The sequence below is a fragment of the Mus musculus genome, chromosome 1 (assembly GCF_000001635.26).
Source record: "Mus musculus strain C57BL/6J chromosome 1, GRCm38.p6 C57BL/6J".
Lineage (NCBI taxonomy): Eukaryota > Metazoa > Chordata > Mammalia > Rodentia > Muridae > Mus > Mus musculus.
The window spans coordinates 165148744-165170095 of NC_000067.6; the positions used below are offsets into that span (position 1 = coordinate 165148744).

Sequence of the window (21352 nt, forward strand, 5' to 3'; positions counted from 1 at the left end):
GGTTACATTAATGGCTGTCATCATTTTGTCTACACTGTACCACTGACACATAAGGACCCAGGAAGAGAAAAATTCCATCATTTCTTTTCCTTCTTGAGTGCTGTTCTTTTCCCTCCTTTGGAAGGTTTGCAGTATTTTGCTTCCATTTGAGCCAGAAAACTGTCCATTTCCTTTTGCCGATCCTTTTGTCTGCTCTGGATGAGTGAGGACTGGAGAGATGGCTCAGCGGGTAAGAGCACTGACTGCTCTTCCAAAGGTCCTGAGTTCAAATCCCAGCAACCACATGGTGGCTCACAACCATCCATAATGAGATCTGATGCCCTCTTCTGGTGTGTCTGAAGACAGCTACAGTGTACTTACATATAATAAATAAATAAATAAATAAATCTTTAAAAAAAAAAAGTGCCCTGAGAATGTCGTCTGTACCTGTTTCGTTCATTGCAGTGTTTCCTCTGTGATAAGGGCCAGAATGTGTTCATATCCAGCAAATACTTTGAAGAAGTAGTGAAAAAAATATTGATGTCCGCAGGAGCCTATGGCTCTCTGGATGAGGGGAGAAAAGTATAAAAGTCCAGCTTTTTCTAAAAAAAAAAGGAGCAGAGCAGCTGCCCTGGTGTTTCTCTTGGGTAAAGCCTGGAGAGGTTGGGTGGAAGTGAGGGAGCCCTGGGTGCAGAGGAAATTCTCTCAGCCAGCCCCTTACCTGCTCAACAACCAGAGAAACCTGTCTCCAGGGGATGTTGCTCAAATCCAAGGAGTGGCTAAGTCAGACTTGAGGGCCTGTTTGCTAAAGGGGTCACCACTGACAGGCAGGTGGTTCAGAGAGAACTGTCTAGCACCTGTGGCCAGGCAAAGTTTCTGAGAATCTCCCAAATCAGGAATGACAAGAGCCAGTGGCTACCAGCAAGCAGCAGAGAGGTGGTTGGAAGAACAGGGACACTTCCCAGAGACACAAAAGCCACACTGACTCCCTTCAACCACACTCCACGCAGAGAGAAGTGGAGAAAAAGCCAGCAGAGAGACTGGGTGTTGCCTTGTGTACTGGCTAGTTTTGTGTCAACTTGACACAGCTGGAGTTATCACAGAGAAAGGAGCTTCAGTTGAGGAAATGCCTCCATGAGACCCAGCTGTAAGGCATTTTCTCAATTAGTGATCAAGCGGGAAAGGCCCCTTGTGGGTGGGACCATCTCTAGGCTGGTAGTCTTGGGTTCTATAAGAGAGCAGGCTGAGCAAGCCAGGGGAGGCAAGCCAGTAAAGAACATCCCTCCATGGCCTCTGCATCAGCTCCTGCTTCCTGACCTGCTTGAGTTCCAGTCCTGACTTCCTTTGGTGATGAACAGCAGTATGGAAGTATAAGCCGAATAAACCCTTTCCTCCCCAACTTGCTTCTTGGTCATGATGTTTGTGCAGGAATAGAAACCCTAAGACACCTTGAAAGACAGCAGCAGTGGGTGGGGTGTGTGGGGGGGGGGGGTCTTGTGGGAGGGTCTGCTCCTGCTGGCCCACTGCCAGGCTTCTGCCAAGAGCCTGGACTACTTTATAAAACAGAAGCTACATACTCTACACACTTGCCCTGAACTCGGTCTGCAACATCGTTTCACCTATAGAAACCAAGATGCCAGTTCCCTACCGGATGATTTCCAAGGCCCTTCCTGGGAAACAAAACACTGCAGATTCTAGAAATCGCCCCCTGGGGGGCTAAGTTAAAGTAGCCAGAAGTTACTGGATTTTTAACCTATCAGCTTGCCAAGGAGGAAGAGGCTGTTTCCTCAAGGGCTGCCAATGTGATGCCCTTTGGGGGGAACAGTCTTGGCATAGTTATCAAGGTCTTCAACACACACGTTCCTCACGTGGAGCAAGCCGGGATCTAGGTGTTCACTACACAAGCAAATTATGATGATTACCTAGTGTGCTCACTGCAGAGTGATATATAATAGAAAATGAAACAACTTAAGTTCTGCTGAGGGCAGGAGGGTATTTACATGAAATGTCATGGATCTGGAAGTATTATAAGAAAAAAGAGATATGCCTGACTGTAATTTCATAGAAAGAGAGCCACTATAGACTACAGAGTTGTTTAAGGCAGAAAGGAAAGAAACTTCAAGCTAATGTTCACAAGATGAGCTCATTTATATGAAGAAATCTCCATACATATCATAGCAAATGGGGAGGGGACACTTTAACGATGGCCGTTATAGCTTCCATAAAGAGTGCACTTCCAAAAACAAAAATAATGCATTTTGCCTTTTACTTCTTATTTTTTACCTTGCATACTCTGTGCTATCCATCATTGTGTGTCTTTTTAAATAAACCTATATTATCTTTTATGTTTAAGCTTAATCAAAAAGAATCCAGTGCTGCCCAGTTGCTCCTGGTGATTCTCGGGACTAACAGCCCCCTGGAGAACCCGATGGACTCAGAGCGGTTCACCGGGAAGCCAGGCTTGAAATTCTAAAAAACCCAGTCAATGTTTGAGTTACTAAGAAAGAAAAAACCTGACTGTGCTCAGAGAGAAAAAACTGGCAAGCAGAACAGATAGTCTCGTAAAAACCGCAGGAAGACACACGTGTGGACCCCACAGCCTCCAGAACAGAAAGGAGGAGCTGCCCGCCACCCTGCCTGTCATACTCTGCTCAGAAAGGTTGGCAAAACAAAGACTCCGGTTTTCCGGTACAGCTCAGGGTTTTATAGCACTCTACAACTGTGTCTTATCAGCTCCAGGGGAGGCTGCTTTTTGTGGGCTGCTATAGTGTGGATCTTGAGACTGTTCCAAAGGCCCATGGGTGAAGGCTTGGCGCCCCTGGGAGCTGGTGGAATGTTGAGGAGATGGGACGTAGTCAGAGGTCTTCAGATTACTGAGACAAGCCCTTGGAAAGAATTTGGGGAGGTGTTTCCCCCATAACAGTAATTTAGACCTGTACTGGAGTCTCCAAAACAGTCTACTAGGTGAGCCTTTCTCTGTATTGTCTCCTATACCTGTAGTAGCGACAGAAAGCTCACTAACGTACGGGCCTTTGGCAGACAGGCATTGGAGCCTCTACCCGCACCTCGCTGTTCAGCCCTATCACTGATGTGAGCGTCAGAATCCTCAAAACTCTAAATTCCGTTCAGTCTTGCTTGCAATAAAAAGATTCCCCACCAATTCCAACACATGCTCTTCCGTGTGACACTCACACACATCGATACTCGGGTTGAGGCGGGGGGGGGGGGGGGGGGGGGGCACAGGCATAGACACACACACACTCGTGTTCACCCGTCTACCTCCTCATTCTGATAGGCAGTCACAGCGATGAACTGAGTTTCAGGGAATGAGCAGTTCATGACCATTCGATGGGCGCCTCCAACACGGACTATATGAACCTGAGGTTCATATTTATGCAGAGAATTCAGCATTATCTGTTGGATGGGAGAAAATGAAAAGTTTTGAAAAGCAAAGCTAAGCCCGGTGTATCACAGTTGCTCGGCTAGCCAGCACCTTGGGTTCCTCTCAAACTCAGCACCCCACCCAGAGTAGGGACACACACATGAAATCCTGTGTCAGATGAATGGGGAGATGTTTTTCAGACCCTCCCAGCAAGCACTGCACTGGAGTCAGGAGCAGACAGCCCAGGAAACGCTGTTCTTAAGTTTTCCGTATCTACCTAAATCCAGGCTCCCGTTTTCTGGATTCATCTACGTTCAGCCCAACCATGTATATTTCAATCCATTCAAATATGTATTTGTTCATATATGAAGAATCCCAGTAACTTGAAATGTTAACAGTACCTACAGGCTAAGGAGGTCTGACACCAGAGGGTTATACAAAATGTACCCTTCATGATTTAAATGAGAGGCTATTGAAAGCCTCATGCTGTGGGATCTAACAGGGCAGGAACAACTAACCTTCACATTTCTGCTTTAATAAAGAACGTTCTGGCTCACCTAAAGCCTGGAATTGCACGACTTCTGCCTTCTAAACTATGAACTCCCATGGTCCCCGCCACTTAGCACAAAGAGAAAGGAGCCAGGACAGACTCAGCACAAAGCCAAATACGAGGGCTGGGGAGAGGAGCAGGCTGCCCCCCCCCCAGTCCCATCTCCCACGCCCCCAAATAGTCTGCATTTTATAAAGTAACTAAGAGCCTAACCCAGGGAGCTAGATTTGCAACCTGCCACAGAAGTGGAGGGGGGAAGGCTTCACATCATGTTTACTCTAATTGGAGATTTTAAATAAAACCTTCCTTATTTAAGGTTTGTTTGGATTATATTTTTTTTTCTGGAAAAAAACCCACAAAGCTGATTCAATATTCTATTGATAATTATCATAATGCCCAAGCAGAAGAAGTAATTATTTCATTTAGGAGCAGCTTTTTATTAAGGTATTTGTCTGTTGCCAACATGCCACTTATACCAAAAAAAAAAAAAAAAGAGTGGGGGGAGAGAGAAAAACAAAAGCCCGGTACCCACAAACATCTCCCTCCCTAGGCTGGGTAAAAAGCACCACACACAAGACAAAACGGAAAAGAGCCCAATGATTAAGTAAACTAGCGCACTCTCGTTCTCTTAACATCGGGAAGTCCATTAAAAACTGAAGCACCAATTAAGAGCTGTTTATTCCTGTTTACATTTGGACTCCAGGAAATAACCGGCTTCTGTGGGCAAAGAGGCTGGTGAGGACCTCTCTAATTGCCTAAATGCACCCTTGATATTTCTTGATTGGTGTGTGGGGAGTCCACGCGTACCTGCCCACCTCCATTGAGCTTGTTGGTCAGCTTCACTTTGCTGAAGGAGATGGGAGCTTTCATCCAGTGAGCCCCGAAGTTGGGGGAGTCGGGGTGAATGTAGACACAGCTGTGGCTAGAGACCTCTGGCTTGCCTGCGGGGACCCATTCACCATTGACGTACTTCCAGCGGTGACTGTCGGTCCGGACGAAGTCCAGTAGGAGAGAGTACATAGCATTGGGGTCCAGCCCTGTGACACTAATCTTCAGGACAGGGAACATCCGTCTGAAAGAAGTCAGAAACAGCTGTGTAGGGATCTTAGAGAACCCCTTCCCCTCCTGGCCCAAGAGGCCCCTCACCTCTGAGACCTCCCATGAAACGGTCTGCATGGGAAGCTACATAGATAGCAGCCGAGAGCACTGTTTTACCAGAGCCTCCTTTTAGGAACACGTTTGCCATCGAGATTTGACTATAAAGCACTGCTCTGAGTGTTAAAATCTGCAGACCACCAGTCTGGTCATTTCATACAGAAGGACATACAGACAAGTATGTCCTCAGATGCTACATTCTCAGAAAGCTTTCTCTCTCGCATCCCAATGCTACAGACCTGCTCTCCCCAGACTTACATAGAACCCTGGTTGTGAGTAAAGATGATATAGGGTGTGGATGGCTGTGTGGAAAAGCCAGGGGAAACGGGATTTCAGCTGAATGTTAGAGTTCCTTTCTTGCAGACTTCCCAGAGTCTCCCTCTACCCATGCACAGGCTGAACAGGGAGGGGCGATGTAAATATGGATACACTGATCCTTCTTCCGCCCTTTAGTACACTGCCACTCTTTGCATCTACCTAAACATCTGGCTTCTGACCCTATTGCTTGTTGAGCACCCACAAAGAGAAACCACATAGCAGCCACCACTCAGTCCCCGGTTTTTTCTAGACTTCCTGTTTCCAGAAGAAAGATCAGAGGGAGGTGGTTCCTGCCAGCCAGGGGCAGGGTTGATAATGCATGTGCTTATAATGTCCAAAGTGACCCAAAGTGAGATTCTAGAATGGCAGCAGGGCTGGCCAGATGGAGGCCATAAGTCTAAGGGCAGATTGCTGGTGCTTGGCGCATTCACTAGGTATCATAATAAATATCATAATAATCATAATAATATCATAATAAACCCTTCTCAAGAACCAGAGCTCTCGGAGCTCCCGCAACTTCATAAAACTGCCCTGAGGAAACACGAGCCTCAGTAAATGAGACGGAGCGTGCATCAAATAAAATGTCTAGGGAGAAAGCCCATTAGATAATGTGCTACCCTCTCACATTCCTGGCTGAGAATAGAGAGTCCCACCTCACTCCCCTCCTTGAGATGACTTCCCTTTCAGGTCACCAGGAAGGCTGGTGATGTAACATCTTCCCTGTTCCTGTGTCTTTTGACTTTTCCTTCATAGAAGCAGTAGAAGGAGGTTTCCCCATTGTTTTCTCTTCATATCAGATTGAACTATTCCTCTTCTCTGTGAATTTTAATGTTTTCAATTATTTTGATAGTCTTGGCCCAGTGTAGAGGAGTTACTGAGTACAAAAGTGTCATTTGCAAAGAAAGATAAACATGGACATTAGATCAATGACATAGAGACCCCTGAAGTCATTCTAACCGCTGGGAAGGTTTCTTATTAATAGGAGGTATGGTTGCAAGTGGTCTCTGTCTTCATATCCCAAGTTTCTCCTAAAGCGACACATTTTGGGGTTTATTTTTGCTTTCTTCTACTTCATTTTACATTATAAACACACACACACACGCGCGCGCACACACACACACACACATATACACAGAATAGAGTGTGGTCAATCATTATTAATGGCAGTGGTAAAGTGAAGGGAAGAGTCACATTTAGGAGTCAGAGGCAGGTGGATCTCTACAAGTTCAAGACCAACCTGGTCTACATAGTGAGTTCCAGGCCAGTCAAGGCAACATAAGAAGACCCACTCTGATAGATAGATAGATAGATAGATAGATAGATAGATAGATAGATAGATAGATAGACAGACAATAGCACAAGCATGACACATACAGTCATTTTGCAAACTAAAGCACCATGACAGATATAACATCAGTAGCATGGTATTGTAAGTAAGAGAAAAATCTGTAAAGAATATCTGTTCCCCAGACACACAGGGCAGAACGATGCAACTGCTCAAGACGTCAATGTGACATCAGGTCTACAGTGTGGCATCAAACACAGAAAGTCTTTGTATAGTACTACTCACCGTTAACAAGATAATTTAATGCAAGGTCACTATCCAGTGATAATAATTACCATATACACTCAGGGGTTAGAGTAAGTTACACCTCGTTTAAGTCTTCCTTCTCCACAAGGAGATGCTTCTATGCCCCTGTTTTAGTACAAAGGCCCAAAGGTTCTAACAAGCTTATCAGCCAAGAGACTGGAAGAAAAAGCTGTATCGGCTGGGGCAAAGAGATGGAAACGTCCCCATAGGGGTGTCCATATAGGGTGCTGTTCTTAGTCTCAAAGCTCAATAATGTGTGAAGAAGAAACCCATAATGGTATTTCCTCCTTCTTTCTAAAGTCAGAGATAAACTTGATACATAAAGAAACCACGACTGCACAAGTATCACTCAGCATCACCAGCCATCCTAAGAGCATACAACTAAGATGCCACTCCATGCCTTCAAGGACAGCTACAGTCAAAAAGCAGGGCAACAGAACATGTTGGTGAGGACGGCGATGGACTGGAGCGTCTCTCGGAGCACTGTGGAGGGATTCAAATGATACAGTCACTTTGAAAAATGGTCTGTCTGACTAAATATGGAGTTGCAAGTTAATCTGGAGTTCCACTCCTCGTTTGTATGTATGCAGGAAAGATGAAAACACGTGACTGCAGACACGCCATAGCAACATTTTTACAAAAGCAAATCCACTGGATGATGAGTAGATGCAAAATACGTTACATCCACTTGATAGGGTTTTATTTGGTCACAAAAGATCTGCAGTACTCCTGTGTGCTACAGTATATAGGAACTTTGAAAACCCTGGGCTAAGTGACAACATTTTCACAAAGTGTCACATGGCCAGAATAGCTAAATCTACAGAGGCAGAAAGTAGACTAGTGGGCCAGTGATGGCTAAAAGATATGAGGTTCTTTGGTGAAGGAAGACAATGAAAATGTCCTAAAATGAATTGTGGAAAGGGATTCTCAATTCTGTGGATATGCTAAGCCTACTAAACTGTGTGTCTTACATAGATGAGTAATATGTTATATGAACCATATCACACAGTGATGCTGTTAATTAAAATCAAGAAGCATGGGAGGAGGTCCTATATGAAAAATGATCGAAAGCCGGGCATGTTGGCGCACGCCTTTAATCCCAGCACTCGGGAGGCAGAGGCAGGCAGATTTCTGAGTTCGAGGCCAGCATGGTCTACAAAGTGAGTTCCAGGACAGCCAGGACTATACAGAGAAACCCTTTCTCGAAAAACAAAAACAAAAACAAAAGCAAAAAAAAAAAAGAAAAGAAAAATGATCGAATGATCAACTGTCTTATACCCTTTAGTGTTCCATTTGCCAAGAATTTTATAATTGTTCTTAGTTTTGAGATGGACATGTGGATTTTAATCACAGTTATGGCAATGAGGAATGACTAAATCTGTCAGCTTGCCAAAGAACTGGATGAGACCGAGCTAACCTCGTTCCATCTCATCTCCTCTGCCCCCTTTTATGTCTTGACCCTCAATGACCTTTGACACATCATCCAGACACCTGCGGTTATCACTCAGGGCGAGGCTCAGCTATCAGAGATGAAATCCACATCTATCCAAAGTGGTTTTTTTCCTTCCACTTTCCCCCAAAGCTTGACTAAGCAGAGAGGGTCGAGAGTCTTTGAGGAGTTTAAAAGCCTATGGTGAATCAGCCTCTAACTCACAGACTGCCAGTACTTAGTTCATCCTTGAAAGAGAGTCTCTTCAAAGCGGGGTGGGGAGTTGAGGAGAGGGAAGAAAGAGGAAACGTGACAAAGTGAGCAACGTGTCCCTAAACACCGTAAGTGATGGGTCATGGGTGTTGGGTTTTACCTGCAAACCTGGCTTTGGTTTCACTGTGGAGCTAGCTCTCCAGTATCAATTTCACTGACAGCAGCAATCTAGGGAGATAGCCTTGCTGAAAGAGGCTAGGAGGAGAGAGGGCTTCAGAGAGGGGAGAGATGAGGCAGGCTTTGTAAGGAGAGGAAGAACAGAGGCAGTCCAAGGCAGCATTCAGGTCTTGCTCAAAAACACTTTCCTCACTCTGCTAAACAAATAGTAACTGTCATCAGATGTTCACTAGAGCTGTCAGGATTGAAGAGTGTGTGTGTATGTGTGTGTGTGTGTGTGTGTGTGTGTGTGTGTGCACGTGTGCACATGTGTGTGTTCATGTGCATGTATGTTGTATGATTATGAAACACATGACCCATGAATGTCATACATGAAAGTAAGCAGGCATGAGCTCAGGTGCAGCTGTGAAGTCCATAGAAACCAGAGGTAGAGAGCGGTAGCATCAGGTTAGAAGCAGATTGTGCAGATAGCTGTGATATGACTTGTAAACAGTAGAGAAAGGCGTTCCCAGGCTACCCAGACATGGAAATGAACCTGGCTAAGGGGCAACCTTCTCTTCTTCCTCCTTTGTGCTGCCATGGGAGCAAGGCAGAAAGAGGAGAGAAGGGAGCCATTCGAGTACAAGTGTTCAGGGCTTGGCTCGCTGATCTAAGCAAACGAACATTCTGGAAACTCCACACATTGGTAATGCACAGAGCCAGGCGGTAAAGCAGCTCCCCCTGGAGAAGGGCGGCTGACCCACCTGCTGGGGAGACTGGGAGGAAGGTGGGAATGGGAATCTGGAGAAGAATGGGTGAGAAGGAGACATGGGGAAGAGATGACGGGGAGAGAGAAGGAAGAGGAGAGTGAGGAGAAGATAAAGCTGGAAAGGTGTGGTCTGTGGGAAGGGAATAAAGTAGGTCTTAATCTGAAACCCAAGGAGAGTAAAAGCAGGTCCTGAGCAGCTCCATCGATGTCTCACACACACACACACACACACACACACACACACACACACACACACACACACCTGAAGCCCCTCCTCCTCTAAAGCATAAAGCACACTGCCCAATGCCTGGGAAAATCTTTACCCCAAAGAGCTCAGCAGAGGTAAGGTAATTTAAGAAAAAGATTTCACTCACAGCAGAGAACTACTTTAGCCACAAGTACACTGTTTACACACACACACACACACACACACACACACACACACACACACAAATTCACATAATTAATAGGAGTGACGTTAAGCACAAGGAACTTTAAATACTGAAAGAAATTTTTCTGAGGTTTAAAAAAAAAGGTTAAGAGGCCCTCTTTTCAAGTGGCAAAGGTACATTCTGCTATCATTTACTATCAGTTTGGACTGGGCAACGCCTCTGAAGATCCTATTGCCTTTAGGAAAATACTTGAACCATATCTTTGTCTATTGGCTGTACTTCTTTAGATCATCGTACAGGGTCAAACAATGGAACGTAGCTAGCGGCGTGGTGACTCAGTAACCCAACACACACAGAGTGCTCCCCACATGACAGCTGCGAGTCACAAGTGCATCTGCGCTCATCTTTGGAAGGGACCGAATCCGATTGAGAATGTGGGGTAGACCTTTGAAATTAAAAATATTTTATACAAAGAAAAGAAACGTGTGAAATTAAATTTTCAAATATTCAAAGCCATAAATGTATAGTACACACATGGGAGTCTGTGTGGAAAGTAAAAGACTGTCACTTTTACACAAGGTTGGTAGCTTTGCTACTGTGATCGCAGTGTATAAAATGTGTGTGTTTACTGTATAACTTTGTCTTACAGTAGTTTATTGTCATGCAACAGCTCTCACGTTCATAATCCTCCCAGCTGTACAAGGGACAGCTCTCTTTCGTTGCTGTGTTTTATTCATAATTACAAAGCTAAGACACCAGAAATTGAAGGCTTTTTATCAACGACAAAAGTCAGCCTGAGGTTCAGCTAATTTCAACTTTTCTCTCTAAGCAAAATTTCTCTCAAGGTGTAAGAAAAAGAGTCTGGGCTCAACTAACACTACTGAAAATGTCCTTCGGGTACTTTGTGTCCATAGGTACCCAAAGATGTGTGAGCATGCAGTGGGAGTCTCTTTCAAAACATTTGCATCTCCTCTGCTAAGCTCAAGCTTTAAAGTTCCCTCAAAGGCGCCTAACAGGCTAAGCTTCACAGGATCTGAGAAATGCCAGCAGGGAGCGGTATGGACAATCCCCACTCTTTGCAGGGAGAATGAAAGAAGAAAACTTCTCTTTCCTAAAACTGGGCATTAGAGCTTCATTCCCTATTATACGCCAGCTTTCCTAACTATGTGAAACACACAATCGAAACTCATTCTCCCTCAACATGCACAAGGAAGCAGGCAGAGAGAGATAGGCCATGTGGCCCTTTCAATCCCAGTCTTCAACTAGTCAAAATCGTCTGACAGACAGGTGTGCTGTGCTTAAGAACAAACTATCCAGTTTCCAAATAAAGTCAACTTTCACATTATCTGAACAGGACTGAACACAGGTCTGCTCCAGGGGACACAGTCATTCAAAAATTAATACCAGTTTCTGACAGTTGAGTCCACTTCCCCAATGCATGGGGCATGCTCCCCTGCAAAATAATTCCCCATATAATACATGTAGGTAAGACAGGTGGCCTCCATCTTCCACTGCTCTGATTATCTCAAAGAAATTAAGTTGGCTGAGTGACGGCCAGCCGAGACTGTCTTTAAGATGTTCAGAGCCTGCTGCCTCTGAACGAAGAGTGGTAGCCTCTTTACTACCAAAGGTGTCTTACCTTCCTCGCCAAGCAAAGGCTAGCACAAGTGGGCTGCAGTCAAACTCACCTGCCGTTCTTGGTCACGATCATTTCATTAGTGACTTCCTTGAATCTCTGCCAGAGGGGAGCATCCTCCAGGATGATCTGAAGTTGCTTCTCTGTAGGGTCTCCCTTCTCCCTCCCTGCCTGGAGCTCACTTTCCACCACGTTAAGCAGGCGAGACACAGTGCCTTCGCCAGCCTTCTGTGTGGCCAGTTCACTCATGGCTGTAGACCCTTTCAAACTTTGCTGAGAGCCGTTCCCACTTTCTCTGCCTCCGGCTCCTTCCTTCCCTCACTTGCTGGCTTTTCGACCCCAGCTGGTCAGTGTCTGGGAGTAGAATAAGATGCCTTGGCTCTTGCTAAAGCTTCCAGTGTGACACCCCTGAAAGTCTCCAAATTATACCACCAACCTGTTAAGCTTCAGTTGGGGAGCAGGGAGGAGAGGGTGGGGGGAGGTGGAGAAGAAAAAGCGCTCTCTTAATTACTCACTGGATCAGGTGGGAGTCAGCCTGGCTTTCCCATTGGCCGCCCTGCCTACAGTAGACGTTTAAGAAGAGTACTCCATCCAAATTATCAGGCTTTTATCTTGTTGTACCTGAAGAGGTCTAATCGGTGTATTGAGGACCGTTTTCCCGTTAATTAAAATTATTCCAGGCCCGGACTGCAACAATCAGTCAAATCATGTCTGCGTATAAATTGTGGCATGTGGCACCTATAGAAAAGGAGGTGCTGGCAGGGGAGCCACAAACTTGCTGTCTGGGCAAGCTGTCCTGGCAGAGTAGTCAGCTGAACTCCCTCCACCCTGATCTAGCAACTTGAACAGACACAGAAGCCCTGCAGACAAGAGCAGTCTATGCTGAGGGTGAAGGGCTCTGTGCCAAGATACAAGACCTGAGAATAAAGGAAGTCTCTCTGCATGCTACACTCAAGAAACTGAAGTCAGGAGGAAAAGAACTACAGACCTCTTTCCCCTAGGGAGCTCCTCTGTCATCTCCCCACTGACTGTACCCACCCACATTCACACCCTTTTTACCTCTAAGGTCCTTTTCATTTTCAGCTTTGAACTTTGATCTTCCTCCCTCGAATCCAGACCCCTAGTCTCTCTTATCTCCAGTCCTAGTGAAAGGAAGGGGGAAAGTAATTTGTCCTGAACTATTCTAAGAAAAACTCTGCGCCTCCTGGGTGGGAATCAACGTTTTACATCATTGGACTGAGTGATGCTAATCGTTGGTCCAAAAAGGCTCCCAGTTCTCTTTTGGGACAGCCGTGGCCAACGCTGTCCTTCCGGATTGAGTCCCGCTATTCCCTGAGGATGTAATTAGTAGAAACGGTTACTTCTCCTAAAGACACAGCACAGGGTGGCTGGATGGGGAGGTAGAAACCATGAAGGAGACCATCAAAACAGCTGGAACACCCCAACCCTAGGAGAGCCTAGGGTGCTGGTTTATCTTGTTATAAAAGAAAACAAGAATGTCAGAGCAATGGGGAAATAAAAGCAGAAAACTTAGGGGGAGTCTGAATGTGGAGGATGCCAAACATGAACTGAGTACCTACTAAGCACTCCACAGAAGTGATAGAAGAGAAGCGATATCTTCGTAGAACGACCCATCTGACAGGGGAAAGAAGTGACATGAAGTAGTTTGGTTATCAGCCACGGTAAGAAAATAAAGATCATGCAAAAGGACGAAGTGGTGGAGGAAGCCATGCAAGGTGAGGCGGGGCTGGGGTGGGGAGGGTCCTGATTAGATGCTGTGCTGTAGAAAGGCGATTTGAGAAGGCATCTCAACAGTGACGGAAAGGACACAGAGAAAGTTGAGTATCCAGAAGAGGGGACCCAGTAGTCATGGCTAGGACCAGGCAGGGACCTGCTAGAGGGCAGAGTAGTAGGACTCACTGCTCAAGGGGGAAATGTGGGCAGCACTGAACTGGGTATGAGGGAACCAATGTCTAGCATGATGAATTAGTCCACTTACTGAGGCAAAGAAGCTGAGGGGGATGGGGACTCAAGCAGAGCCACACTTTATTTGGAAATTGATGTTGCAATTCTATACATATTTATAATTTTAAAACGTGGTAGGATATATACTGACCCGAAAGATAACCACACCCTGACCCACAGAGCATATATCACCTCACACAATAAAAAGGTACACTGAAGGTGTGGTTTAAGAAGGGATCTGAAAGCCTGCTCCCAGGGTCATGCCTCCTCGAAAGAGGCCATACCTCCTAACCTTCCCAAGTGGGTCACGTAATCAAAGCCTGAAAGTTAGCATGTATCTCTGAGAGAGAACATGTGGCAGTTGGTTTTCTGGCTCTGGGTTACCTCCCTTGGAATGATTATTTCCGGTTCTATACGTTTACCTGCAAGTTTCATAATCTCATTTTTGTAGTTTTCTTTAAAAAAAAAAAATTCTTGTTTAGTTCCATGCCTCGTTTCTAAAATCGGGTTGGGTCCTGTTCAAACCACCCCCACCCCTTTTTGTGCCTAAAAGTTGAAGCATGCCCCCTGATTTCTCCCCCGTCTGATCCAGAATATCCAGCCTATCCTGATCCACTTGAATCTAGTTTTGTTCCGGTGACAGATGAGGGTCTGCTTCCCGTTCTATATACTATCCAGCACCTTCTGTTGACGATGCTGTCTTTCCTCCAGTGAATATTGTTGGAAATCAGGTGCTTATAGGGATGTGGACTTATGTGTAGGTACTCAGTTCTACTCCATTGATCAATGTGTGCCTATTTTTATGCTGATACCATGCTGGATTTTAATTAATATATATACTATCCCTTGAAATCCGTAGTGATGATACCTCCGGCAGTTTTTGTTTGCTTTATTGTTCTGGGTTGTTCGGCTATCCAGTTATTGTGTTTCCTTCTGAAATTTAAGATTACTTTTTTTTTCCATAAAAAGAAACTACATTGCAACTTCAAGTGACTGCATTGCCTCTGCAGTTTGCCTTTATAGGGTGACTTTTTCACAAAATTAATCCTACTGTTCTATGGAGTATGGGAGGTCTTTCCTTCTTCTGTTTTGTTTTGTTTTGTTTTGTTTTGTTTTGTTTTCTTCAATGTCTTCCTTCAGTGTCTTAAAGTCTTCAATGTACAAGTCTTTAGGTTCCTTGCTTAGATTTATTCCGAGGTGATTTGGGGTCCATTGTAAACAAAATTGTTTTCCTAATTTTTTTCTCAGTGTAGTTCCGTTGGTGTATAAGAAAGTCACTAGGACTTATGTGTTAGTTTTGTATCCTCCTATCTTGCTGAGTGTGTGTATCAGCTGTAGGAGTTCTCTGATGGAATCTTTATGCTCTTTTATGTACAGAATCATATCATCTGGAAAGGAGGACACTGTGACTTCATTCTTTCCTATTTACCTTTATCGCCTTTATTTGTCTTACTGCTCTAGCTCAGAGTTCAAGACTATAGGAGTGGGAAGAGAAAGAGTAGAGCTCCTTACCTCAGTCCTGATTTGGGTGAAAATGTTTTGAGTTTTCCTGTTTAACATAATGCTATCACTTTTACTGTGTTGAGATATGGCCCCTGCATCTCTAGATTTCCCCAGGAATTTTATCATAAAGAGATGTTGGTATAACTGATAAGTGGATGTCTTCCAATGTGGCATGTATGTGCAGTGAAACACCCTTCTGCCATAAAAAGAATAAAAGCCGATCTATAACTCACAACAAAACAGATGGGACTGGATACCCCATTAAGTGAAACAAGTCACCAATATCCTCACCCTCATTGATAATCATCTTCCTCTTAGTGGGGGCTGTCCTTCAAGCCTGGGCTCTTTCTAGAATTCAAAGCTACTCAAAAGGAATCCTTTCTCAAAATAAATAAACAAAAGTAAAAGACAATGAAATAAAGCTGGAGTCGATTGCTTGACTTCACTAAGATGCACCATTACCTTGATGGAGAATTAGAAGTTGAGTTGGTGACAGATAGATGGATTGCTGTGGGGTTTTATTTTATCATTGTTGTTGCTGTTGCTCTCTTACACTTCGCTACAAATGTGGAGCTTAAAAACGACATCCTTTGTTATCTCACAGTTTCTATGGGTCTAAAGTCCAGAAAAGTATAGCTGGGTTGGTTCCCTGCCCCAGGGTTCACATGGTACAGTTAAGGTGTACATATCACCTTAACTGGGGGTGGGCTTTGAGGTATTGAGGTATTGAGGCTTTGAGGTACACCATTCCCAGTAAGCTCTTCCTGCCTCCTACTTGCGGGTAAGGATGTAGGCTCTCAGCTACTGCTCCAGCACCCTGCCTGCCTGCTGCTATGCTCCTTATCTTGATGGCCATGGTCTCTGACCCTTTGGAATCAGAAGCCACAAATTAAACACTTTCTTTTATAAGCAAAGATAGATAGATAGATAGATAGATAGATAGATAGATAGATAGATAGATAGATAGATGGATGGATGGATGGATGGATGGATGGGTAGGTAGGTAGGTAGATAGATAGATAGACAGACAGACAGACAGACAGACAGACAGATAGATAGATGATAGATAGATAGATAGATAGATAGATAGATAGATAGATAGATAGATAGACAGACAGATAGGCAGATAGACAGACAGATGTGTCAAATCAGGGTGAGGTGTTGCTCTTCTGCCTGATGACTTGACTTCTGTCTCCCAGGCCCAGCAGAGCTCACTGTCATGGGAGGGTGGGGGTGAGATGATGCCCCGTTAATTAAAGTGTTCAGTGTAGCTGACACCTGATAGTACTGCCATGTCCTAAGGCACATAGTGGCCCATGTGTCCAACTTAAAGGACAGAAATTAAAAGGAACACAACCCGAGCTCACAAGCTTGAGCCCCACTGAACCATGCTGTTCCCTAGACACACACCAGGCAGAATCTCGTCTGCACACTCAGTCCCCGCAGAAACCTAACACCTCCTTCTCCCTCAGCCAGCGCCACCAGGAAATTAACACCCACCCAGGTACATGGACGGAATTAAACTGAACAAAAAGACAGCTGTTCTTACCCCTCTTTTTTAATCACTGACACACAGCCTCGGGGATTACTAGCTTTGGGGTGATTTGGGAGAGGATTACCCTTTCATTAGTGTCTGGGGTCAGTTCCAATACAATGTCATGGGAGCCTTTTAAGATAACCTCCCAGACCAATAACGCATCCTTTCCACGTCTGAAAGGTTAAATTTTGCAAGCGGCCAGCAAACTTAACTAGTCATCAGATTCCTGGATGCCTATTAGTTTTCAGCAGAAATATTTCACAAAATTTTATTTCTGCACCGAGTTTCCAAGTGTCTATGAGAACAGCATTCTAAGTCTCCATTGTAATCTCCAGTAACGAACAAGGACTGGGAACTAGGCAGATGGCTCAGTAGGTGAGGGCACTTGTTCTTCCGGAGGACCGGTGTTCAGTTCCCAGCACTCACATAGAAGCTCATGAGCATCTGTAAGTCCAGATCCAGGGGATCTAGCGCCCTCTTCTGGCTTCTGTGGACACTTCGCAAATACGATGTACATACACATAAAGACTCTTACACATAAAACAAATTCTTAAAAGAAGGAATAAATTCAACTGATCTTCTAGGTGGAAAAAGCTAAGAGAACTTTGACTCCCCGACAGTTGTTACCAAACAGCTACCATACTTTTGTGGAGCTGACCAGAGAATACACATATACTAAGAAACAAGTAGAGGCTAGGCATGATGAGACTGCTCTTTGAGGAGCATCAAAAGATGCTCCAATCTTATATACAGAAAAACAAACCATCTGCAGGCTGCTTGTGCATTCAGACTCCTTTACACATTCATACTTTCATTTATTCAGCAAATAGTTCAAGTGTCTTCTCTATGTTCGATGGTATACTAAAGAAGTGAATGAATGGGCTGTTTTGTTTTGTTTTGTTAAGAACAATCTGCCACCAGCAAGACTTGTACTACAGGAAATAATACAGCATGTTCTTCACTCAAAAGGAAAATTATCTCCGATGAAACATCAGAGGAATGGGAAGTAGAGAACAATGAGAAGTGCATTCGCTGTGCTGAGCGACATCAGTCCTGACTAGGTTTAAGTACTGAATGAAAATGCTTGAAATCGACATAGAAGCTGGAGGAGGTAACGGAGTCAAAGTAAAACGGAACCTGCCAAATGTCTGAGAAGAAAGGACTAGTGACCTCGGAGCCTGAATGTGTAAAAGAAGTCAACAGTGCTATCTAGGGTAATCAGTACAGAATGCACCAATACTACATGATTTTCATTGCTATTGGAGTGGGGGCAGAGGGCAGGCATGCCTTTAACCCCAGCACTCAGAAGGCAGAGGCAGTAGGATTTCTGTGAGTTCAAGGTCAGACTAGTCTACAGAATAAGTTCCAGGACAGCCAGGACTACAGAGTAAAATTCAGTCTCAAATAAATAAATACATACATAAATAATAAAAGAGGTGGAACTTAAGTTTTAAAATAACCAAAAATAAAACAGAGAAGGAGATATGAAGACATTGTAGACAGATATGTGAATGAAAAGACTGGCAGAATAGCAGAGCCTGGAAGTGCAGGTTAGGACAATTTTACTATGGTTTACTAACCCAAAACACTCAAACTCTACACTGATATTTAAAATTTTTAGTTTGCATCAACCATGAATATATTTTGCAAATAGAGAGGAATAAGAACGGCTGGAGAGATGGCTCAGCGGTTAAGAGTACTGTCTGTTCTTCCAAAGGTCCTGAATTCAATTCCCAGCAACCACATGTTGGCTCACAACCATCTGTAATGGGATCTGATGCCCTCTTTTGGTATGTCTGAAGACAGCGACAGTGTACTCATATACATACAATAAATAAGTAGAATATTAAAAAAAAAAACCAAAAGAATAAAAAGTGAACCAGGAAGCAGCAGCACTACCAAGCTAAGCAACTAGAGAAACTGCAATTATTTAATTTAAAAAAAATGTTCCACTAAAAACCACAAAAGAAGTCAGATGTAGTGGGCCAGGTCTCTGATCCCAGCACTCCAGAGGTGGATCAGGAGCTAGATGCTGAAGAATGTTCATTCTATTCCTAGTGGGGTTTTTTTTTTTTTTTGGGGGGGGGGGCGGGGGTCTGATGATAAGATGTTGAACCTTGTCAAAGGCCCTTTCTGCATTGGGTGAGATGATCAAGGAACCCCTGCCCTTCAGTCTACTTATACAACGATCTGTATACGTTGAAATAAACTCGCATCCTTAGAATGAAAGTAGCTTTGTCATTTGTGTGATGGTTTTAATGTGTTCTGGAATTCAATCTGCAAAACATTTATTGAGAAATCTGCATGTATGTTTATAGGAAAATTTTTTCCTCTTTGTTGTGTTCTTACCTAGCTTTGGTCTCAGGATGATATCCTCTGTGTAGAGTGAGTTTAGGACAGTTCCTTCATACAATGGTTTGTAAAGAGTGGAGTTCGCTCTTCTCTAAGTATAGCAGATTTCACCAGTGAGTCTATCTGGTCTGAGTCTTTGTGGGTAGACTTCTTATTATTGCTGCAGTCTCATTGCCTGTTATGAATTTTTTACAGTGTCTTCTTGACTTACTTTAGTAGGTCATGTGTATCTCAGAATATATTCATTTCTCTAGACTTCCCAGGTTTGTTTCTAAATGTTCTTAAAATAGTACTAAGTGATCATACTTCCATGGAATATGTTGCTCTCTTCCTTTATATCTTTAATTTTATTGATTTGCGCTCTCTCTCTCTCTCCCTCCCTCCCTCCTTCCCTCCCTTCCTCCCTCTCCTCCCCCCCACCCACCCCCCCGCCATGTGTTTGGCTAAGGGTTTGTCAACCCCATTTATTTTTTTTCAAAACCCAACTCTTTGCTAGTTTGATTCAATATATTGTTTTTCCTCCATTGCATTACTTCTGTCCTGATCTTTATTATTTCTTGCCATCAACTATTTTCTGAGTTTGAGTTGACCTTTTGTCTACCTGAGCTCTTTCTGGATTTTTAATGTGAACACATATAGCCATGAACTTTCCTCTTAGAACTGCCTTACCTGTATCCCCAAGATTCTGGCAAGTGTCCTTTCATTTTCCTTTGATTCTAGGAATTTAACTTCTCTCCATGATTTCTTCAGTGCTCCACTGGTCACTCAGAAAATTATTGCTTACTCTATTTGTATAGTTTCTCTTACCATAGATTTGTAGTCTTATTCTTCTATGATATAAATTATTTTGATTATCTCATGTCTTATGATTTGCTGCATGTCCTAGAATATGCTGCTTTAGGGCTGCTGAGAAGAATGTGTGTTTTTATCTACTGTTTGGCATATTCTAGAGTATTGTTAAAATCCATTTAACCTATGTTTAACTCTGAGGTTTCTTTGGTTTTTGGTTTAGATGGTCTATCAGTCTGGAGACAAGAGTATTGAAATCATGATCAATGAGTTAAGACCTATCTGATCTTTTATGTCCATTACTCTTATGTAACTAGGAGCTCCAATACTGGATGCACATGGACTTATAATTATTATAACATCCTGGTCCCTTTTATTAATATGTAATATTAATAATATGCAATGGCTTTCTTCTAATTTTTGTTTGTGTCTACTCCAGCTTCGTTTTAGCTTCTATTTCCTTTATAGATACTTTCCATCCTTTGGCCTGGAGTTGATGGGTATCCATCAGTGTAATTCATTTCTTGGAGAATAATTAATAATTAATACAAATAATTGGATGTAATTTTTTTTTCAGGACAGGGTTTTTCTGTATAGTCCTGGCTGTCCTGGAACTCACTCTGTAGACCAGGCTTGCCTTGAACTCAGAAATCTGCCTGCCTCTGCCTCCCAAGTGCTGGGATTAAAGGCTTGGGCCACCACTTCCTGGCTGGATGTCATTTTTTGATCATGTTAATCGGCCTGTATTTCTTGATTGGAAGCTGAAGCCATTTACATTTAAGGTTATTTTAGGAAGGCTTTGCTAATTTCTGAATTTTTTTTAACTTTCCAAGAGTCAGATACACCTGTTCCCACTATCAGGAATCCCACAAAAACACCGAGCTAACATCCACGGCACCGATGCAAAAGACCTATACAACAGCATGCAGCCCAAGTGCTCACCACTTCAGCCACTGTGAACCCATATGAGCCCCGCTTCATTAATTCAGTGGCCATGTTTCCTGGTGTCCTCTATTCCCTCTGACAGTTTTTCCTCCCCCTCTTCCTCAGTTCTGAATCTCTGAAGGGAAGGGCCTGATGGAGGGCTCCATACCCTCTCTACATACCATCTGCCTGCGGATCTCTGCATCAGCCCCCAGGTACTGCTGGAGGAGCCTCTCTGATGACGACTGCACAAGGCACCGTTTAGGAGTCCTCTTTTTTCTTTTTTTTTCTTTTCTTCTCTTCTTTTTTTTTTTTTTTTTTTTTTTTTTTTTTTTTTTTTTTTTTTTTTTTCCCTGTTGTGCTTGGTTCAACCCTTGGTCTCTGAATTTCTAAGAGACTACTATTTAAATACATTTACTTTCTTTTTTTATTGGATATTTTATGTACATTTCAAATGTTATCCCCTTTTCTGGTTTCATCACAACCTCCCACACACACACCCGAAACCCCCATTCCATTCCCCCTCCCCAGCTTAATTTCTGTAGTTTTATTGGATGTTTTTCCAGTTAGATTGTTCCTTCTTTACCTTATTCTCTATAGGCATCTTTCCTAGTTTACTGTGTTGGACGTGACAGACTCCTTGATCACCAGTTCCTCTCAATGACATTTCTTTCCCATGCTCTCACAGTAGAGACTTTCTTCCTTCTCTGTG

The 21352-nt window shown here is 43.7% G+C and overlaps 1 protein-coding gene across 2 annotated transcripts in view; it reads right to left on the bottom strand.

The window, feature by feature from the left end:
• Positions 1 to 12030, bottom strand: part of Tbx19 (T-box 19) — a 22940-nt gene extending 10910 nt beyond the window's left edge. The window contains exons 1-3 of one of the 2 annotated variants that reach the window (XM_006497043.2): positions 5325 to 5463; positions 4719 to 4983; positions 3259 to 3393 (exon numbers count right to left, since the gene is read on the bottom strand). In XM_006497043.2, coding sequence (XP_006497106.1) covers positions 3259 to 3393; positions 4719 to 4979 — 396 coding nt within the window. In that variant the 5' untranslated portion in view covers positions 4980 to 4983; positions 5325 to 5463. Of the gene's footprint in view, positions 1 to 3258; positions 3394 to 4718; positions 4984 to 5324; positions 5464 to 11622 lie in introns of those variants that run through there. The other variant, NM_032005.4, reaches the window with a different exon arrangement.
• Between the last annotated feature and the right edge of the window lie 9322 nt (positions 12031 to 21352).